The sequence below is a fragment of the Cheilinus undulatus genome, linkage group 8 (genome assembly GCF_018320785.1).
Source record: "Cheilinus undulatus linkage group 8, ASM1832078v1, whole genome shotgun sequence".
NCBI classification, from domain to species: Eukaryota; Metazoa; Chordata; class Actinopteri; order Labriformes; family Labridae; genus Cheilinus; species Cheilinus undulatus.
The window spans coordinates 6,325,093-6,344,100 of NC_054872.1; the positions used below are offsets into that span (position 1 = coordinate 6,325,093).

General features: G+C 38.9%; 2 protein-coding genes across 2 annotated transcripts; both read right to left on the minus strand.

Annotated features, from left to right (window-relative positions):
• Positions 1-2,002: 2,002 nt before the first annotated feature.
• Positions 2,003-8,106, minus strand: LOC121513793. The gene is made up of 6 exons (XM_041793762.1): positions 7,688-8,106; positions 5,363-5,459; positions 4,880-5,063; positions 3,350-3,612; positions 3,149-3,260; positions 2,003-2,892 (listed from the first exon to the last, which is right to left on the minus strand). The coding sequence occupies exons 1-4, from the start codon at positions 7,997-7,999 to the stop codon at positions 3,360-3,362; spliced, it is 846 nt and encodes a 281-aa protein (XP_041649696.1). The 5' UTR covers positions 8,000-8,106; the 3' UTR covers positions 2,003-2,892; positions 3,149-3,260; positions 3,350-3,359.
• A 2,511-nt stretch (positions 8,107-10,617) lies between these two features.
• Positions 10,618-18,769, minus strand: kiaa1143 (KIAA1143 ortholog). Its single transcript, XM_041794222.1, has 3 exons — positions 18,563-18,769; positions 16,251-16,401; positions 10,618-13,447 (listed from the first exon to the last, which is right to left on the minus strand). Exons 1-3 carry the CDS (start codon positions 18,674-18,676, stop codon positions 13,230-13,232), a joined length of 483 nt encoding a protein of 160 aa, XP_041650156.1. The 5' UTR covers positions 18,677-18,769; the 3' UTR covers positions 10,618-13,229.
• Positions 18,770-19,008: the final 239 nt, after the last annotated feature.

A 19,008-nucleotide genomic window follows, 5' to 3' on the forward strand; every position in this document is an offset into this window, starting at 1 on the left:
AAGTCTGACTTGCGCTATCTGTAAACTAAACATTTTAATTTAATCTGCCTTATTCTGGCTTCTTAAAGATTTTAAAAGCTACACACATAGACAAAAATGTTGGGACCCTTCTGTTAAAGAAAGAAAACCCCACGATGGTCACTGAAATAACTTGAAACTGACAATAATAATAATAATATATAAAAATTTACTGAAAATCAACTGTTGGAAATCAGACAGCTTTCGAATTGTGGTTCAACAGAATCATTTTAAAAACAAACTTATGAAACCGGCCTGGACTAAATTGATGGTACCCTTAATATTTTGTTGCACAACCTTTTGATGCAGTCAAGCAATTTCTGTAACTCAGTGAGACTCCTGCACCTGTCCCAGGTATTTTGGCAAACTGCTCCAGCTGTCGGGTTTTAAGGTTCCTTCTCCAGACTGCATGTTTCAGCTCCTTCCACAGATGTTCACTAGGATCTAAATCAGGGCTCATAGAATTGGAGTCTTGCTCGGTCGTCTTCCATTAAGTCCACTTTGGCTCAAACAGCATCGGGTGCTGTGTTCTGACATTGATGAACCTTGACCTTGGATTATTTCAGGGGTACCATCATTTATCCAGGGCAGAAGCAATGTCGGATTTTCATCAATTTTCAGTGAGTTTTTATTTATTTTTACTCTTATCAGTTTTGAGTTATTTCAGTGACCATTACGGGTTTTTCTTTAACAGAAGTGTACCATCAGTGTTGTCCACGTGTACATTTCCACTGTCCGATAGCTAACTTTGATTCTTTTGATGTTTTATCAAACATTACACCAACTTAAATAAATCCAGGCCCTAAGAGAAAACCTTCAAAGAAGACATATCCTTTCTAGAGTTTGACAGAGAAGTTGAGTGTATTTATTTCCACAACGATGGAGGCTGTGATTACTTGTGAGCATAGCGTCCTATCAGGAAATAAGGATTTTATTTGGTTTGATTTTCTGAGTCAAGGTTTCTTCCATCAATTGTAATGATGGATGCAGGTCTGGATGCAGGTGTGAGAATGAAACATGCCTTTTTGAATAAAAGGTTGAAATAATGCACTGCTTTTATTGAGTTTTTATACAATATTTGTTACTATTAACATCTTACTATGAATTAAAAATCTATCTTTACAAAGAAAAGGTTATGAGGACAAGTTCATGGTTTATAACTAGGGCTGTCAAACGTTCAAATTTTAAAGTCTCAAAATTTCTGTAGTTAATTGCAAAAGAGTACACGCTTTTTATTGCATTTTAAAATTCCACTATTTTGCATTGAATAGGGATATTTCAGTATTTTGAAGTTGAGTCACGTGAGGTACGTAGCACAAGTGGTGGCATGAGCCTACAGTGATTTCAGTGAGCACTGCCCCTTTAAGAAGGAAGCCAGGACGCCAGGCTAAACAGTTTAACAGACGACCCCCTTTAAGTGTCTCGGAAATCCCAACATTGAGAACTACAAGTCTAGATGAACAAAGAGGCAACTTTGGTGTCCCAAAAGTCCTAAATTTAAAAAAAAAACAAAAAACCTTTCTATAATGCATACGTAAAGGCACAGATATCACCCTCTTTATTTTTCCTTTGAAAAGAAGTCATCATTCATGAACTTTGAAAATTCACTTCAGTTTAAGGCTGGGGTTTATTTATTTTGGGTCATGCTATAAAAACGTGTACTTTCAGGGATGCAAAATGTCAAAAATACATTTCTTTTTCTAACATAAACTTATTCCACATTATTTCTTAAATGAATGGCTTCATTAAATCACATAAATCAGAATCAAAGTCGGCCGTTATTGCCAAGTATATCTTCGAATATAAGGAATTTGACATGGCGTTTGGTGCAAAACAAGTAACAGAGGAAGAATAAAAGTATTAACAAGCTAAGAAAATAATAAAAAATATAAAGGGATTAGACTTAAATATTTACAGGAGAAAAATTAGATGAGCGATAAATAGGAGTTTGATTTAAAAATTTTTTTTTACATATATTAAAAGATCACATACACCATGTTTTTGTCTCTGGTGTTACTGGACTAAAAGAGCAAAATTAAAGAGTTTTTATGAAAAATACTTTCTCATCCTTGTAGGACATTAAGTCAGAGTCACAGAATAATGATGGAAATACAAACAAACAGGAGACTGTTATTTATTTGATAAAAACATTTATCCAGTGTGACAAAATGGTAATAGTTCATTTCTGCAACCATAGATTTGATATAAAAATAAAATTAAAACATCTTGAAAACTTAAAAGACAGTCCTTTACATTTTTATTCTTGTACCTGAAGACAAATTCCATAAATATGCTGACATTTTCATATCAGAAACAACAAATCGTGTTGAACAAGCAAGGAAAAAAAACATTTGATGAAGCAGCGGATCATATGATTTCCTTGAATGAGGACCCCAACCCAGGATCCGCAGACCCCAACCAGCCAAGCAGCCTGTGGCTCATCCTCCAGAGGATCTCAGCACCCACCTCCCAGTGTGGCTCTCTTCCTGTCTGTCACCCTGGCTCTGCCACAGAGTCACCCACAAGATCTTCCTCCTCTTCCACAGGTGAGACTCAGAGAAAGGGCAAAACACTTTAAACTGTGGCAACCTGAGCTCAGCCTAGCAGAGACTGAGGCTGGTGCCCAGCAGGTGCCAAAGCAGGTGCCAAAGCAGGTGCCCCAAAAACAGCTGTGGAACAGAGCGAGGCTCTAAAAGGATGGCTCCCCAAGGAGACTGTGGCCTGGTTTTCTAAAACAGTTGTGGCCCCCATAGATGCTCCAAAGATGCGCCCTTGTAGACCAGCTATGGCCCCCAGTGATGCCTCACAGTCCTGCCCACCCGTCACCCCCAGTGACCCTCGAAGCTATGGGATGTTCCTTAGCCAGAGAGAAAGCTGGAGAGTAGAGAAAGCAGTTTTGAGAGCTGGTGGAGAGTAAATGATTTTAGCCTTCAAACTTTGGGAATTTTAGTTTTTATCTCCTTTAGTTTAAGTCTAATTTGATGCAGTAGACACTAATGGGGAACATCACGGCTCAGCACTTTATACTGGTATATAAATCTAAGCTGTGGTAAACCTTTTAGATTAAAAAATAGGAATTAAAAATGTAGCTTACATCAGATTTTACAAATCAAAGTAAATCATTAATCACCTGGTGATTTGTCCACTGAGTGTCACATGTCCAGCAGCTATGATGTCCCTGATGTCATCCTGGTTTCTGGTGGGTAAGGAAGGTTGAGCACGGTCTTGAAAGTCTCCACAACCTAAAAAAAATCTATTCTATGATTTCACATTCCCATTTGTACTCTACTGCTTCAACAGAGCGTCTTAATACAATTTGACCCTCTCTTACCTGTCACATCTTAACAAATGACGACCCTTTGAATCGAACCTTCACTTTCATCTGAAGGCACCAGGTGGGTTAACTTTTTTACCATTGGCTGGCTTGACCACTGATAAAAGTAGTCACAGTGAGCGCAGCTCTGCGTCACATGGAGGAGTGTCCCGAGAACTGTTTTAGTGATGTCGCAGCTCCTGCTGCAAACAGGACATTCTCTGAACAGCTCCATCAGATTTTCTTCCAGGACAACAAACTTGGCCGCTTCATTTGAGGTGCTGTGGAGAGAAAAGTGAAGAAACAAATGTTTTAAATTAAAAAAGAATAGAGATCATTTACACCTTATTTTAACAACATCAATGTTTATCTGTTTTGGCCAATTAAGTTTTAAGAAAACTACAGTCAGTTTTTAGTAGAGTATAGATATATACTCTAGTGAGTATTAAATATTTTTTTCACTTGATAATCTGAAAATTGAAAAAATATATTTTGAAAATATATACAAAATATTTTCTACTTCTGTTTTTTCCCCAAGTAAAGTAATCTTTTTTCAATTTTAACATTTCTTTCTTAACTGCACATTTTTTAAATTCATTACCTTGAAATAAAGTTAAAACTATATAAATACATTTTTGGAAGGATCTATAAAATAGAAAAGACCATTTTAAACAATTCCCCCCCAAAAATGAGGCAAAATATAAAGTAAATTAATTCCCTTTTAAATCCTGTTAAATGGCAATAGTGCAGCTTATATTTCTAATTTGAGATTTACATTAATTTCTCAAGGAATATCAGCATATATGCATTCTCAGGCAGAAGCTGAGCACTCTGAACATTCAGAATTGGGGCTTTTAAGTTACAGTGAGCTATTTGGCTTTGTTTGGTCTGACTCAGGCCTAACTAGAGCTGATGATGCAGTATTTTGAGTCAATGATGTTAAATAGCTGTGCTTCAATTAGCATTGTTTTGGCCGATGTTTCTATGTCACTGTTTCCTCTTCTGTTGGTACTCTGGTATTTCAAAGTTTGGTGCAGCGGTTGCTAATTAAACACATCTGCGAGGCATCCTGGAATGACACTGTGGTGCCACTGCAGTGACCTTGGAGGTGGGCTGGGTGCACTTGGGCCCTGCTCCAGAGCAGGACCACCATGGCCGCAGCTCAGCGTAGCCCTGTACAGCCAGACTGATGGAAAAGTAGATCAACACAGCTTGGTTTGGATCAGCAGAGCACAAAGTCATAGTGGAACCCCCCAAATGTCCTCTACTGCCGAGTAAACCCTTTCACTCAGGACAGAGGTGGCTGGTATGGAGAGATGTGCTTTTGCTAGTGGAGAAATCAGTGGGTATAGCTCATGGTTGTCTTTCCACCACTGGAGTGGACATCTCTACTTCTAACTCTTTATTTCAAATGAAAAGGCACAGCCCTAGGTAATGGAATATAATGCAACAACAGAGACATCATTTCTAAATCAAAACCTCATACTAATGTTTGAAACTGTAAACCAAAGCAGAAAGAGCAGCAGTACTTTGAACAAAATCCTTTACCTTTTATAGTTCATGGTGTTTGCTCCATCAAGCTGATGGTTTGAGTCTTCAGTTGAGAGCTCACACGTAGTTCTCCTAACTAGGGTGTAGCGTGGCCCCTCAGCAGATGCCAAAGCCTCAGGAACAGCCGTGAAAGTTCTCGTGCCACACGACACATCCCTGGTAGGAGTGTGGGCCTGAATAGCTGCACACAGAGAGCGATACAGTTAATCTTATTACCAATGAGAGAAAAGTGAGCACCACAAGAGCAGGCTTAGTAAAACCTAACACACTTGATGGTCCAAAACTGCCACATCTGAAAAATTGGTGCAGTTTTAACCGTTTTTAAAATACTATTACATCATATATAGAAACTATTATTATATTAATGCACACCAGTTCAATAGAGCTGCTAAAGCACGTTTAATTTTGTTTGCAGCATGCATGTAATGACAGAAATGTATAGTAGCGCATCATACATTGATAATGGTCATTATGACTCACCTTTGCTTCTCCTGTAAGGTTTTACATCAGCCTGTACAAAAGCATGTTTGTTGAGGACTCGTTCTGTTTGGCTTCCCATCTCTGTGGTCCGTTTAGGCTGGAACAAAACATAATTTCACAGTTAAAGTTTCTCTCAGCCACGTTATTCATAATACTCATGTTATTAGATATTAAAGGTGCAATTGAGGCCGTAAATGTGACCTTTTACCTAAAAGCACATTTCACATAAAAAATGGCACACAGCTTTAATAGTGATCGACAGGATTTGGGAGAGCTAGTTCTTGTGAGTAAACAGAAAAAGAGCATGTTAAATTATATCACAGTGACTTGACGACAAAGAGAAAGCGGCTGGAGTAAGGTGGAGGTAGAGGAGCTCGAAAGAAGCAACAGGAAGAAAGCAGAGAGGAAAACGACTCAAAGAGATGAAGTGGGGACACAGTGTGGAGAGTGACAACAAAAGAGAAAATCACCTGGTTAGAATAAAAGTAACTGGGAGCAGAAAACAATATGGAGCTCTGTCAGTGAGATGGACCACAGTCAAAGTTGAAGTTAAAGAAGTAGATTGATTGTAGTTGGTTGTATGATTCTGACCCAAATGAAGAGGGCACTGGCATTAACATGTTAGATGAGTACAAAGTGTTGTATTTTACAGAGAGAGAGAGAGAGAGAGAGAGAGAGAGAGAGAGAGAGAGAGAAAGAGAGAGAGAGAGATAAAGTAAAAAGGCAGAAAGACTGGCCAGATCCCACGTCTTTTATTTGATGTATCTGTCTTGTAAAACTCCAAGGTGAAATGTTTTTCAAGACCAGAGAAAAGTGAACCAATCAGCATAAATTAAAGAGAAAGAGGTGACAGCAACAAGTGTGGTTTAGCTAAAGCAACTGCAAGCCTGTAAACATGGCAACCTGTGAAGTTCTTATGTTCTTAGTTCACATGTGTCGGATTGTCTTGGAAAATATGGCAAACATGGTGATGACATACACGTTGGTCAAAACTTACAAAAGGAACTTTAGTGTTGTCAATGTTTTAGCCTGATTGGCAGCACCTGTGAGCATGGGCCCTGCTACAGTGGTCAGTAGATGTCTGCTTCAAGAATCGGCATTCCACGTTTGACTGATCTGGATAGGGCCAGCTGGTTGGGCAACTTCAAGCTGGTGTTCTGCAAAATCAAGTTGCGGCATTGTTTGGAGTGAACCCTAGTACCATCTCCAAACTGAAGGCCAAGTTCCATATAACGGGGAATGCCAGAGACAGGTCGCAAAGTGGGTGTCCAAAGAAGACAACACCCCAAGAATACTGTTTTTTCATCCTGTCAGCAAGAACTCTATCCTCCAAGATGACAACACTCATCCCCAACAGAAACTACCTCCAGAGTTTGAGAGTGGAGAGGATGGAATGGCCTGCCAGCAGTCCTGACCTTAACCCCGTTGAACACTTGTGGGATCATCTTGAGTGTGCTGTTTGTGCCAGAGTGACCAACACAACCACGTTGGCTGACTTGCCAAAAATGCTGGTTGAAGAATGGGACGCCATCCCACAGCAGTGTGTGACCAGGCTGATGACCAGCATAAGGAGGAGGCGCAAGGCTGTTGTGGCTGTGTATGGTTCTTCCACACGCTACTGAGGCTCCTGTTTGTTAAATGAATAATTGTTGTTATTGTCAATATGTCTTGTTTCTTCAAACTTCAATCATCCAATCCACCAAACACCAAACAAGAGTAAACGGTAGAATCAGCTGTTTGGCATTGGCAGAGAAGATTTGGCACATTTATCATGGGCCCAACCCACATACTCAGCTCTGCTGCTCATCCCACAAATGCATGATCCTTACAAATGTGGCACCATTTAAAAGGGTAATAAACAGGCTTTCCAACAGTATAAAATTTATTGCCAAGAAGCATTGTTACAACAAAGAAATAATCTACCAAACACAAATTGCCTTACTTTTTGTTTTAAGTATCGGCATATCGGATATTGGCAAAAATCCAATATCATGCATCCTACTAACGATAAAAAAGACTACCTAGAGAAATTTCAACGGCTAAAAGTACAGGAGGATTAGTATTTATTCACGTTATTTATATTTCAGTGTTTTGTCGCATCATTAAAGTCAAAATTCATAAACTTCAACAACAGTAGTTGGCGGTAGTGCACAATTATTTAATACCAACCGCCTCCAAAAACCACCGAAGAAGACATGACAGCACCGGTAGCCGTTATGTTAGCTTTTGTAAACATGAGTATGCCTGTCTGTTTTTCTAAATCTATCATTAGCCAAATATCCATGTTTCCAGTGCCTGTTGGTATCAGACTTTTCACACACTCACCTGAATCTTTAACGGAGCCAACGGTCGTAACGGCTGTACCGTCCGCCGTCCTGTTGTCTGCACCGGGAGAGCAACGTTAGGGACCGCATTGGGTTTCAGCTTAGCCACTTTGGTAAAGCCCATATCTACCTCTATGAGATTAGAAAAACAGTCTCTGGAAAAGTGGCGGTTACACAGTCCAGCTCTCGGAGGTAGCTCCCGGTTCGAGAGGCCCAAAGCTCGGAACCACTGGAGTCTGAAGTTCTGGTCTGCCGGGAAGCTGTGAAGTCCGGAGGTGTTCTTACATCCGGGACAGTAACACTGCCGACCCATGCCGACCACAAAGAAAAAACCTTATCAAATCACTGCTGATAAATCAAATAAATGTCAAGTTTTGAAGAGCGGGCTAACGAACACTACCACACAACAACAACCACCACCGCCACCTCTTCTTCTTCTGCTTCTTCTTCATTTGAACAACGAGTTGTAGAATACTGCCACCAACTGGTATGGAGTAAGAATCAGAAACTATACACGATGTTTACAATCAACCTAAATAATTGATGGAAAATTAATAGAGCCTGTTCAAAGACAGAAACATAATAACGGGGAGCAAACCCCCTAATAAGGATCCCCTTATAAAACCCCTTATATATTATCATAACTTTAAATTGTGTTGTTTATGAAAAAGATTGCTGTGTATAAACATTCAACTGCAAAATAACTTTTTGGTTGTTTGTGGATTGAATTAAAGGGATATTCAGTATTTTTTCCTGAGCATTGCTCCTATAAGAACTCTGGTTGTACCAGTCAGGAACCTAGACTATATAGTGTAACAGATGGGTACAGTTTCTCTGTGGAATTTAGTGAGTTTTATTTAAAAATGGGCCCCAAAATAATGTTGGCCCATATGTACACACTATTTTAAACTTTATTTTATTTTATTTTTTACCCTGAAAGCCTCAGTGTTTTTGTCACTATTTTGCACAGCAGACTTTGGCTACCAGTTACATGCTCTTGCATTGCAAAATAGTGACAAAAACACAGAGGCTTTCTGGGTCAAAAATAAAATTAAAGTTTTCAATTGTGCGTACATGTGGGCCAACATTATTTTGTGGCTTATTTTTTACACAACTCACTAAATTTCACAGGGAAACTGTACCCATCTGTTACACTGTATACCTAGCTTCCTGGCCGGTAGAACCAGAAAGTCTTTCTTAAAGAAGCAATCCTCACTACTACTAGGTACCTCAAACTGCCCAACTTAAAAAATACTGAAATATCCTTGAATTTCCTTCGTATCCATCTATACACATGAAACTAGTGAAATATGGACAGATCTGCCACAGCTGTCCATATAATTTAGTGAGATAGCAGCTCTCACACTTACATTATCCTACATTTATTTTTTAGTGTGAGCTAGGACAGCAGATCTCACACTTATTAAATACATACATTAAAACATGTTTACGAAATGGTCAAAGAAAAACATTTTACTGCAAAATAAGTTTTTGGTTGTTTTTTAATCCTATGAAACACAAAGTAGTGACATTTAGTCTTCTCCAAAAGGCAATGCTTCTGCTTTATCACATGCATCTCTTGCAATCATGATAAAAAAAATGTCACCAGATTTGGACAGTTGTTCACAGACAATTATCTTTTACAATTAAGCATGACTATAGACCAGGGGTCATCGAGTACATTTGCACAAGGGCCAGATTTAGTCTTGACAGAGACGCTGGGGGCCAGACTTTCAAATAAACCAGTATTAAATTAATATTTTGGGATAATTAGAATTAGGAACATTTTAAGGCTTCATGAGATTTATCTCTATTATCTATAATGCAGCAGGCCACAAGGAGACAAACCTGCCCACAGAACTGGCTTGGCCCCAGAGATCCCAGAGAATGGGTCCTCCCCAGTTGTGATTTAGCATTAATACTGACTAATTTTTGACACTTTTTAACCCATTTTCACAATTTCATTTGGCCAATTTTGCAACATTTTTTGCCACACTTAGCCCATTTTTGCCACTTTTTGCCCATTTTGCCACTCTTAAACCCATTTCACTACTTTGCCAGGCTATTTTTGCTATATTTATGCCAATTTTAACCCATTTTTGATCATTTTTTGCCTCTTTAACCCAATTTTTGCCATTCTTTAACCCCCCCTTTTTTTTACCACTTTTCTTGCGTGTTTTATTCCCTTTGCACCACTCCTATACCAGTTTTTGCCACTTTTTAACCAATTTTTGATCTCTTCCCCCCCTTTATTTTCCAGATTTACCCATTTTTGACCCATTTTACCCTCCTTGTACCACTTCTGCTGATTTTTGTCTTTTTGTGCCACTCCACAACCCATTTTCACACTTATCACCCATGTTTGCCACTCTCTCACCCCTTTTTAACACTTTATCTGGCCATTTGTGCAACATTTCCACCAGTCTTAACCCATTTTTAAAAAATAATTTTTTTAAATATTATTAATAATGGCTGACAAATGAATCTCTGTTAATTGAGATCAAATGTTAAGTCATTCTAAAACTATTTCGTTATCAAAAGATACCTTTAAAACCACAACATATTCTTTTTCTCCTTTTCTGAGTTAAAAGATCTTCTGATGGCCTGAGAGAAAGCTTTGGGGGAGGGGGCCTAATATGGCCCTCGGGCCACCAGTTGATGATCTGATAATCTTAAATTAAACACACAGTTAAGGCAGAAATGGCAACAAATGTTCAGATGGTATAAAGTCTGTCATGTTTCAAGTCAGTATTCCATCCTCAAAATATGTCATTTACATATTTAAATTTTTATACTAGAATACATTATAATTTTCTACCCTTTAGTTCTCTGAATTTTTATGTTCTTCTAAAAGTCTGTTTGTATATAGATAATTCAACTCTGACACACCCATACAAACACAGCATGAACAAATGATCTAACGCTGCAGGATGTTGGACACCTAATTTAATGTTTTATATTTCAAATGTTACAGTCACAAACACTGCCTAAAAATTATGAAAATAAAAAAAAATCACATTACAAAAATCATACAACTGCATTGACATGAATGCATTGTTTCGACATAAATATACAGCTCCTTTGTCGAAGCTTCAATGTATTTATACATCCAATACAGCATTGAATGTATTAAAAACTCTACAATACACACTTTTACATAACTACCAAACACACTGACAGATCTGATGGCTTCATGGAGTAATACATGAACAGGAGTTGATGACTGAAACAGATTTATCTAAGCATGTATGAGAGGAAAAAGGACGTTTCAGTGTCTGATCCATTATACAAGGGTTTGGGAAATTTGAAGTTAAACAAACCTCAGTTGTGGTATAACATCGATCTATTCTGATGAAGATTGCTTTGTTGTTTCCTTAAGTGGAAGGCACCAAGAACTCAGGAAGACCACTAGTTTATCATTGCTTTCACCAGACGATATTTAAATAAGTCAAAGCAGAGTAGAAATAAAATCAACTTTAGCTGTAATTAAAAGTATACTGAAATAGCTTCACTCACCAGGGTGGGAAATTAAACTGGTCAGTGCATGTTTTGTTCCTGCTGTAGACTGACCTCTGTTTACCAGATGAAGTTGCATAGTTTGCTTGGCAATGACAAGCCAACTTTAGGTTCTGATAAGCACCTTTACATGGCAAGAATTCAGCTTTAGCCCTAAGCTTCATTTATACTTCTGCATCAATCTAGACAGTAGCACACACCCAACCCAACCCACTCCTCACAAATGTGACTACACGACTGCAGGCACTGTGATTGGTCTGTTGGGTAGCATGGGCGGCTTCCTGTCTGTGAGTAATAACTACTTCTATAGCGTGTTAACTGTAGACCACGAAAATGCTGCAGACAACAAACCAATCAGTCAGATCTATTATTGCTTAGTATTTATCAGCTGCAACCCTAGGTTTCAGTAGCAATGGTTGCCTGGACAAATAAGCAGAGAAAGTGGCAGGACAAGAATAGAAACTGCAGTCCAACAAGTGTTAAGGTGGAGTGCTACACAGGCACAACAATGCACCAGTGCCCTGGTGCCAAAGATGGTGTAGGCCACTACAGTTTAGCTGCGCTGTAGAGTGGATACAGAAGTATAAATCAGGCTTTACTTTTGTGTTTTCAGAGCAGAGTTCTCTGCAAAGACTGTAAATTGACCTTTTACTCAGTTTCACCAGCAACATTTACTGAAAAATACTGAAAACCGAAAAAAAGCATACACATAAAATCACACTTGAGTTTACATTTCAGCCCATTTACCAAAAATTAGCTTCATTTGTCATCACTGAGACCATTTACGAATAATCATGAAAAAGCTTTTTTTTTAATTGATGTCAGTTCATTCCAAGTTATATTTTTCTGCGCTGTAAATGTAGTTTGTACAGAAGGTATTCTAATGTTGACTTTAAAAATCTCTATTGCCTTATCCAAGGATTGAGGCTTATTGGAGAAACACTGATACATACATTGCTTCTCCTTTTTCAGCAAAAACAAGTCAACAGAGAGGCATGCATTACCACTAATCTGACATGAGAAATCCACTTGATTTTTATCATGTTTTAAAAGGCTCTGATGATTATCTTTTAGATCTTTGCTTGATAAAGCTGCTCATTTAGTTTTTATAAACACATTTAAAATTAGTGTCAGACTGGCAGCTGCAAGACAATTAATTTTTAATTCGTTGTGAATGCTAGCATGTTGCATCTCTCCTGGCATGCGAAGTGTTCATCACAGCTTAAAAAGCTCAAGTCACAAAGAATCCAATCTGATTTGGTCAACTTTCAAAAGAGGACACACTGACATGACTACAGGAGTCTGATACAGCCCGGATTTTAAAAAGAAATGTAAACATCAGACAAAATAATCAGATCTGAGTAAAAATCAAAATCAAGCATTAAGGCGTGCAGTGTGACTGCAGCGTGCTATCTGCTCCCCGTGGTGCAACATGAGCTGCTCACTGTCCGTTTGAGATTTACAAAGAGATTAAATTATATGTTTACCCTTTACAAGGTAAGACATTTGGATCTTTTAATCTGAATGTAGAAGTGTTGTGCTTTGTATATATATGACGGCAGTGAGCCCCTGTGTTAAAACAAGTCAGAGTTTAATATTTCAAACATGGATAATGATATTATCAATTACCACTATCTCTACTTTATACAAGTGACAAGCTGTGTTGAATGAGAAAAGTGAAAGTGAATCCAGGGATTTATTCTTGTCAGACACTGACAGACAGATTTTGTTGTCCATCCCTGCTTGTGTTGCAAGCTGTTGGGACTTGCTGTCACGCTCTGCTATACATTAGTCATCAGTAATACAAAGTGAAGACTCTTCGTAGTAAACGGGCTAAAACATATCAAACACAGGCCTTGTCCTTTAAATGAACTACAGAATGAAGGTGTTGTGTGTTGATTTCTGCTAAATGTATCTGTTTTTATCCGACAGTAATATGAAAAAAAAATTACCATGAATGTTTAAATATCACTTTGATTCCTCTCTGTAACAGAGGTGCATGAGTCTTACGTTTTATCAGTAACACTTTAGTCCTCCTCTTCCTCCTCATCCCCTCCAAAGGAGAGGAGGCTGTTATTTTTTACTTTCTTTCCTGATCTGACCTCCTTCTTCCCCTCCTCCTCTTTCTCTCCTCCATCACTCTTCTTCTTTTTGCTGGAGGTGGCGGTGATGCCCTGAAATTTGTCCGATGAGCGCTTGGCCGGTTTCTTGAACACTACTTTTCCATCAGGGGGAGGCTCATCATCTGTAAACAGATAAATAAATGTGTGAGCCATTAAATACATGTCTGGCAGTAACGTTTTATTCAGAGTATGATTAACAAATACTTTGTAGACCTTAAAAACTATAAACTTTGCATGCAATAATCAGATCACTGGGACATGTTTTTAGACAGATACATATAGATGAAGCCTACAGTCAATAATTTGCCATCCTCTGGTCATCTTATGGTGGCCACCATAATAACTGTGATGGCACTTTGACGCCAATGCTGCCTGCTGGTGTTAACAGCAGTGTGGACTAATAGATTTAAAAGGTCAGTTAAGTTACAGTACATTAGAAAGTATTTTCACTTTTTTCAGTTTTGTTGTTCTGCAGCCTGATGTTACAATCATTTAGGTTCTTCTTCTGTTTTCTCATTAATCAGCATTCTGAAAAAGTGAAAACAGAATTTTATAATTTTCTGCAAATTTATGAAGATTATCTCAGGTTCCTCCCATTTCTCCTGACTATTGCTAAGATGTTTCTCCATCTGAGTTCACCTGTGGTAAATTAAATTGATTGGGCATGATTTGGAAAGGCACACACCTCTCTGTGTAAGAGCCATGAGGTCAAAGGAACTGCCTGGGATGCTCAGAGACAGGATAGTTGCAAGGCACAGATCTGGGAAAAGCTGCTAGGCTTTCATGTGGAGTTTTTTGCAAACTCCAAGCAGGCTTTGTATCTCTTTTGCACTGAAGAAGCCCAGATTGGTGGAGGGCTGCAGTGATGGTTGTCCTTCTGTACAGGATCTCTGGAGCTTAGTCTTGGTCACCTCTCTCACTGAGGCCCTTTTACCCAAATTGTTCAGTTTGGTCAGGCGGCCAGCTCTTGGAAAGTCCTGGTTGTGCCAGACTTCTTCCCTTTGAGAATTATGGAGGCCACTGTGCTCTTGGGAACCTTCAGTGCAGCAGAATTTATTTTGTATCCTTCCATATATCTGTGCCTTGCAGCAACCCATGTCTCTGAGCTCTGCAGGCAGTTCCTTTGACCTCATGGCTTGGCTTTCGCTCTGATTTGCTTCTACAGAGAGGTGTGTGCCTTTCCAAATCCCATCCAATCAATTACACTTCCCAACGATCAAGCAAGGAAGGACCCGGAGCTAAATTTCAAGTGTTGTTAAGTGGGGTCTGAGGCCTTGTCCACATGTTGGCCTCAGACCTCATAACTGAAAACGCACCTTTTTGAGAACTCGTTCCAGGGTGAAGATTTTAAGAAACTCCATTTACCACTTTTATGTGCAGATGGGGAAAATGGAGGTGTAGGCCTGTAATTTAACACTCTGCACTGGTTTCTCCTCTGTTTAAAGCTACTGGTGTGCAGCAATTTTACCTTTGTTTCCATAGCCAAACTTACTAACTGAACTTCCAACATGCTTTCACATCCACACACAATTGCCTGAATAGACTGTGAAGCTCACTGCTGCTTCATGTAACACCAGAAAGACACAAAGCCCGCTGGCAACGTTGGCAGTTTGGACATGACCCGATTCAGGGTGATGGGAAAACTTTAAAAATGAAACAGGCATTCCAGAGGAATGCAAGAGAATTTTCACACATCAAGGACGCCATTTCTGGCCGTGAGAGCGCTCCTTCATCTGCCCAGTAAAGGACAGACAGTGTTTGCAGAGTGTGATCTCTACCGTAGTGCGTTTTCAGTCTTCATGCAGACAATGAGGTTTTTAAACGCTCCACATGTGGACAGGATTACCTTTTTAAGGTGTTAAAGGAAAAACCTCTAGTTGAGGCCTGAATACTTACGTCAATGTGATATTTCAGTCTTTTATTTTTCATAAATTTGCAAAAAAAATCTAAAATTCTGTTTTCATGTTGCCATTGTAGGGCACTCAGTGTAGATTATTAAGGGGGAAAAAAGTGAATTTTTCAGCTGCAGCATCAGGCTGCAACAAAACAAAAGTAGACAGGAGGGGGTCTGAATACTTTCTGAATGCTTTTTACCTTCACAGATGATCTTAACATCATTTAGACATTACATATCAGACATAGGGCTGCACAGCAGCGCAGGGGTTAGAGCTGTTGCCGGGTATTCTGGCTTCCTCCCACCACCAAAGACATGCTTCTTGGGTTATTTAGCATCTCTAAATTGGCCATAGGTATGAGTGTGAGAGTGCCTGGGTGTTCAGAGACAGGCAACCAGTTCAGGGTGTACCCTGCCTCTTGCCCAATGACAGCTGGAATAGGCTCCACCCCTCTGCAACTCCAAATGGAATAAGAGGTGTAGAAAATGGATGCATGAACAACAAAATGCCATCGACACATCACTCAGTGAGGCCAAAATATAAAACTAGTCTTGATCCACCTCTGGACAATATCTCAGTTCTCTGTGTAGAGTCTCTGCTCTCACACGGGAAGGTTCTTCCTAAAACTAAAGACTTGTGTGGGCTCCCTGTTTTCTGTTTCCCTAAGTTGCAGTCTTTCATGACTGTAAGAGCCGCTGAGAACTCTGCAGGTTCTTCCTAATCTTTAGAAATGTAGTTACATCAAAATTCATAAAGAAGAGAAACAGTTCCCTTCTTTGGGAAGCTTTCATCTAAACATGCACTTGTTAAATGAGTTGTAATGGTCATGATGGATTCATTGACATATTTAGTATCTTAATAGTGTCAGAATGGTCAAAGTGGCACGCATGCTTGCATTCTGCATGGGAGCAAGATGTAAAGGATAACCTGGTAACTATGGCGTGTTACATATAACCAACATGCTCATCATGCACTTCTCTGTCTTGCAAACTTTACAGTAAGAGCGCATTAGATGTGTACACAGTTTTACCTTCCTGTGCACCACTTCCTGCACGCATTTTATCCTTGATCTCCTTCACTTCATCCGCAGTCAGATCTCCACTTTTCAGAACCACAACCTGAGGAGACTCATCCTCTGGATCACTCCCGCTGTCATCGTCCAGGGTTGGCATCTCCTGCCGCTAACGGGCGATAATGAAACAAAGACATCATTTCTACTATTTTAAGTTGACATTATGGACATAAAACTGAAAATCCATTAAATAAAATAATAAAAAAAAAAAAACTTTTTTGACATTAATAACAGTTTCCCAAGGACAAAAACTGGTATCATCCAAAATCTTTATCAGGAGGTCAGACCAGAAAACAGTTGGAAATTAGAATCAGCAAGTCAAATCAGAATCTATGAATCTCTGGTTTAAGTAGCACAAGAGCACAAAATTGTTGAGAGGAAAACATTTTTCAGAGATTTAGCCTTGTTATTTTTTGTCAAAGTTCACCAGATGGATGTTATTATCTTTAAAATGTATAACTTTGTCTCCCAGGGGAGCATGCCCCTGTACCCCCTTTAAAGTCTAGAGTGTGCATAAAAACAGTGGTACCACCTCTGCCTAGATTTAAGCCAGGAATAAACCTGCAGAAGTGATGGCTGGACTTAAAAGGGCTGTACAAACCTGATAACCCTGCAACCTGACAGAATTAGAGCAGTTTTGCAAAGAAGAACGGAGTAAAACTGCAGTGTCCAGATGTACAAGCCTGATTGAGACCTATCCACACAGACTCAGTGCTGTGATTGCAGCCAAATCTAGTACATACTGACTTGAAGGGGATGAATATTTATGTCAGGGGTGTCCAAACTTTTTCCACTGAGGGCCACACAGAGAAATACATAAGAATGGTGGGGCCACTTTCATATCCCTCGCCTTGAGGGTATGACGAATCCAGTGTAAGTTAAAACATGCTTGGCGACTGAATACACCTAAATGGCTTGTTAATGGCTGACAAGGCAAACAGTCATTTTCAGGATTTGGGGGGGGGGGGGGGGCTGTTTTGCTCTGGCTACCACTGCCTCCACCTCTGAAAAACGCTACTGGTGCTGCATTTGCTGCAATAATCTTTCAAGACATTATTAATCCTTATCTCTTCTTGTCAAAATGTTTGTTTACAGAATCAACATAGTAGCACTGAAACTAAAAAAGTACACTACAGTTGAACACAAGCTTCATCATCTCACGTGGGCCTTATTTCATTTTATTTTTTAGAATTTGACTCAGGCCAATCAAACAGGGACAACTGATTTATATAGTCACTTATTTTTGCATTTAGATTTTTGTTGAATTGACATTACTTTTTCAGAAACATGTTTTCACTTTGACATTAAAGAGTGTTTTATGTAATTCTTTGATCAAAAAGCCAAATTATATTGACCAGGACTGCTTTAGAAAATACATAAAAGGGCAAAACATCCAAGTGGGTTAATACCTCTTATAGTCACTGAGTTTTAAATAATTGAGATTTTATTATTTTGAAACACATACTATTTCATGACATATAAAGTCTGAATATACTGGAATGCTTTTGAATGATTTAAACAGCATGTAGGAGTTTGTCTGCAATTTTGATCATTACAAACAAAGAACCGCCCAGTGCTATTTTTGACCAGATCTTATCAACGTTTATAAATCTGATATTGTGACAAAACCATTTATTTCTTCACAGAATTGCATATCAAAGTATACATTCTGCATCATCAGCTAAAAAATACAGATATTATTTCAGTTTTGTTTTGCTCTGTATTGCCCAGCCCTATTTCATACTGTGTCCCCCGTTTGATAAGGTGATATAGTACAGTTACTCAGAGCCATTTATTTTCAGACAGTTAGTGCTCATAATAATGATAACTTACTCTGAGTGTGAGCCCATTTTTCTGTATAAGCCGTCAGGTGCTGTCTAGAAACTATGCCAGTCTGCTGTCTGCAGCCGGGCGCCTCTCAATTGTTGCTTCCTTAACAAATTACAAATTATTAAAATGGCCCAAGAAACAAAGCACTTCAGGGTTATTTGATGATTTAAACTGGCCTTTTCAAAACTAATTCCTCAAAATGAAAATAAGATGAAATCCAGCTGTTTTTATTTTAATTTGTCTCTCCAGCACAAGAATGAATGAAGGAAAATATGAGTGTCCAGCGCAGGAATTGTCTTATTATGGTACGAACAATACATAAATATATATAAAAACTAAAGTCGATCTCCGAAACTTCAAACAAAACAACAATAGACAGAGCAAACTGCATAACTAGATATGTCCTGACTAAAAGAACTAAAATGTCCTGACATACGAACCTTAGTGTCGACAGTCGGTCCTTCTTTGAATCCAACATCATTTTTAAACTTCTTCAGAAAAGATGGCTCCGCCGGTTTTACCCACGACACACCACTGGCCTTCCCTTTGTTCATTGTGAAGGAGTTTATAGAGAAAAAACGAAAAACAGGCCTACTAAAATATCCCGAGAAGCAACCAAAACACAATATACGTCATTAAGATGCGCCGCGGCAAGTCACGTGATTGAAGGTAAACTTCTTCTGCTCTTAAAACGAATAGCAGTTGGCATTCCTAATTGCTGCATTACCGCCGCCTAACGGAAATATTAGTTTCCTACAGGAGCCCCTAGATAAAAATCAACATAGGGCCTTTTAAATTTTACTAAAAGCAACGGTGAACGAGTACGTGGATATTTACTCAGATCTGAAAGTACAATTACTTTCAAACCATCAAGTGGTTTTCACAC

Coding starts and splice junctions, on each gene's coding strand:
- kiaa1143 (XM_041794222.1), bottom strand. CDS start 18,676: ATGAACAAAGGGAAGGCCAGTGGTGTGTCGTGGGTAAAACCGGCGGAG. Junction 16,402..18,562: donor GACCGACTGTCGACACTAAG/GTTCGTATGTCA, acceptor ATCGCCCGTTAG/CGGCAGGAGATGCCAACCCT. Junction 13,448..16,250: donor AGGAAGTGGTGCACAGGAAG/GTAAAACTGTGT, acceptor ATCTGTTTACAG/ATGATGAGCCTCCCCCTGAT.
- LOC121513793 (XM_041793762.1), bottom strand. CDS start 7,999: ATGGGTCGGCAGTGTTACTGTCCCGGATGTAAGAACACCTCCGGACTT. Junction 5,460..7,687: donor TGGCTCCGTTAAAGATTCAG/GTGAGTGTGTGA, acceptor GTTTTGTTCCAG/CCTAAACGGACCACAGAGAT. Junction 5,064..5,362: donor ACCTTACAGGAGAAGCAAAG/GTGAGTCATAAT, acceptor CTCTGTGTGCAG/CTATTCAGGCCCACACTCCT.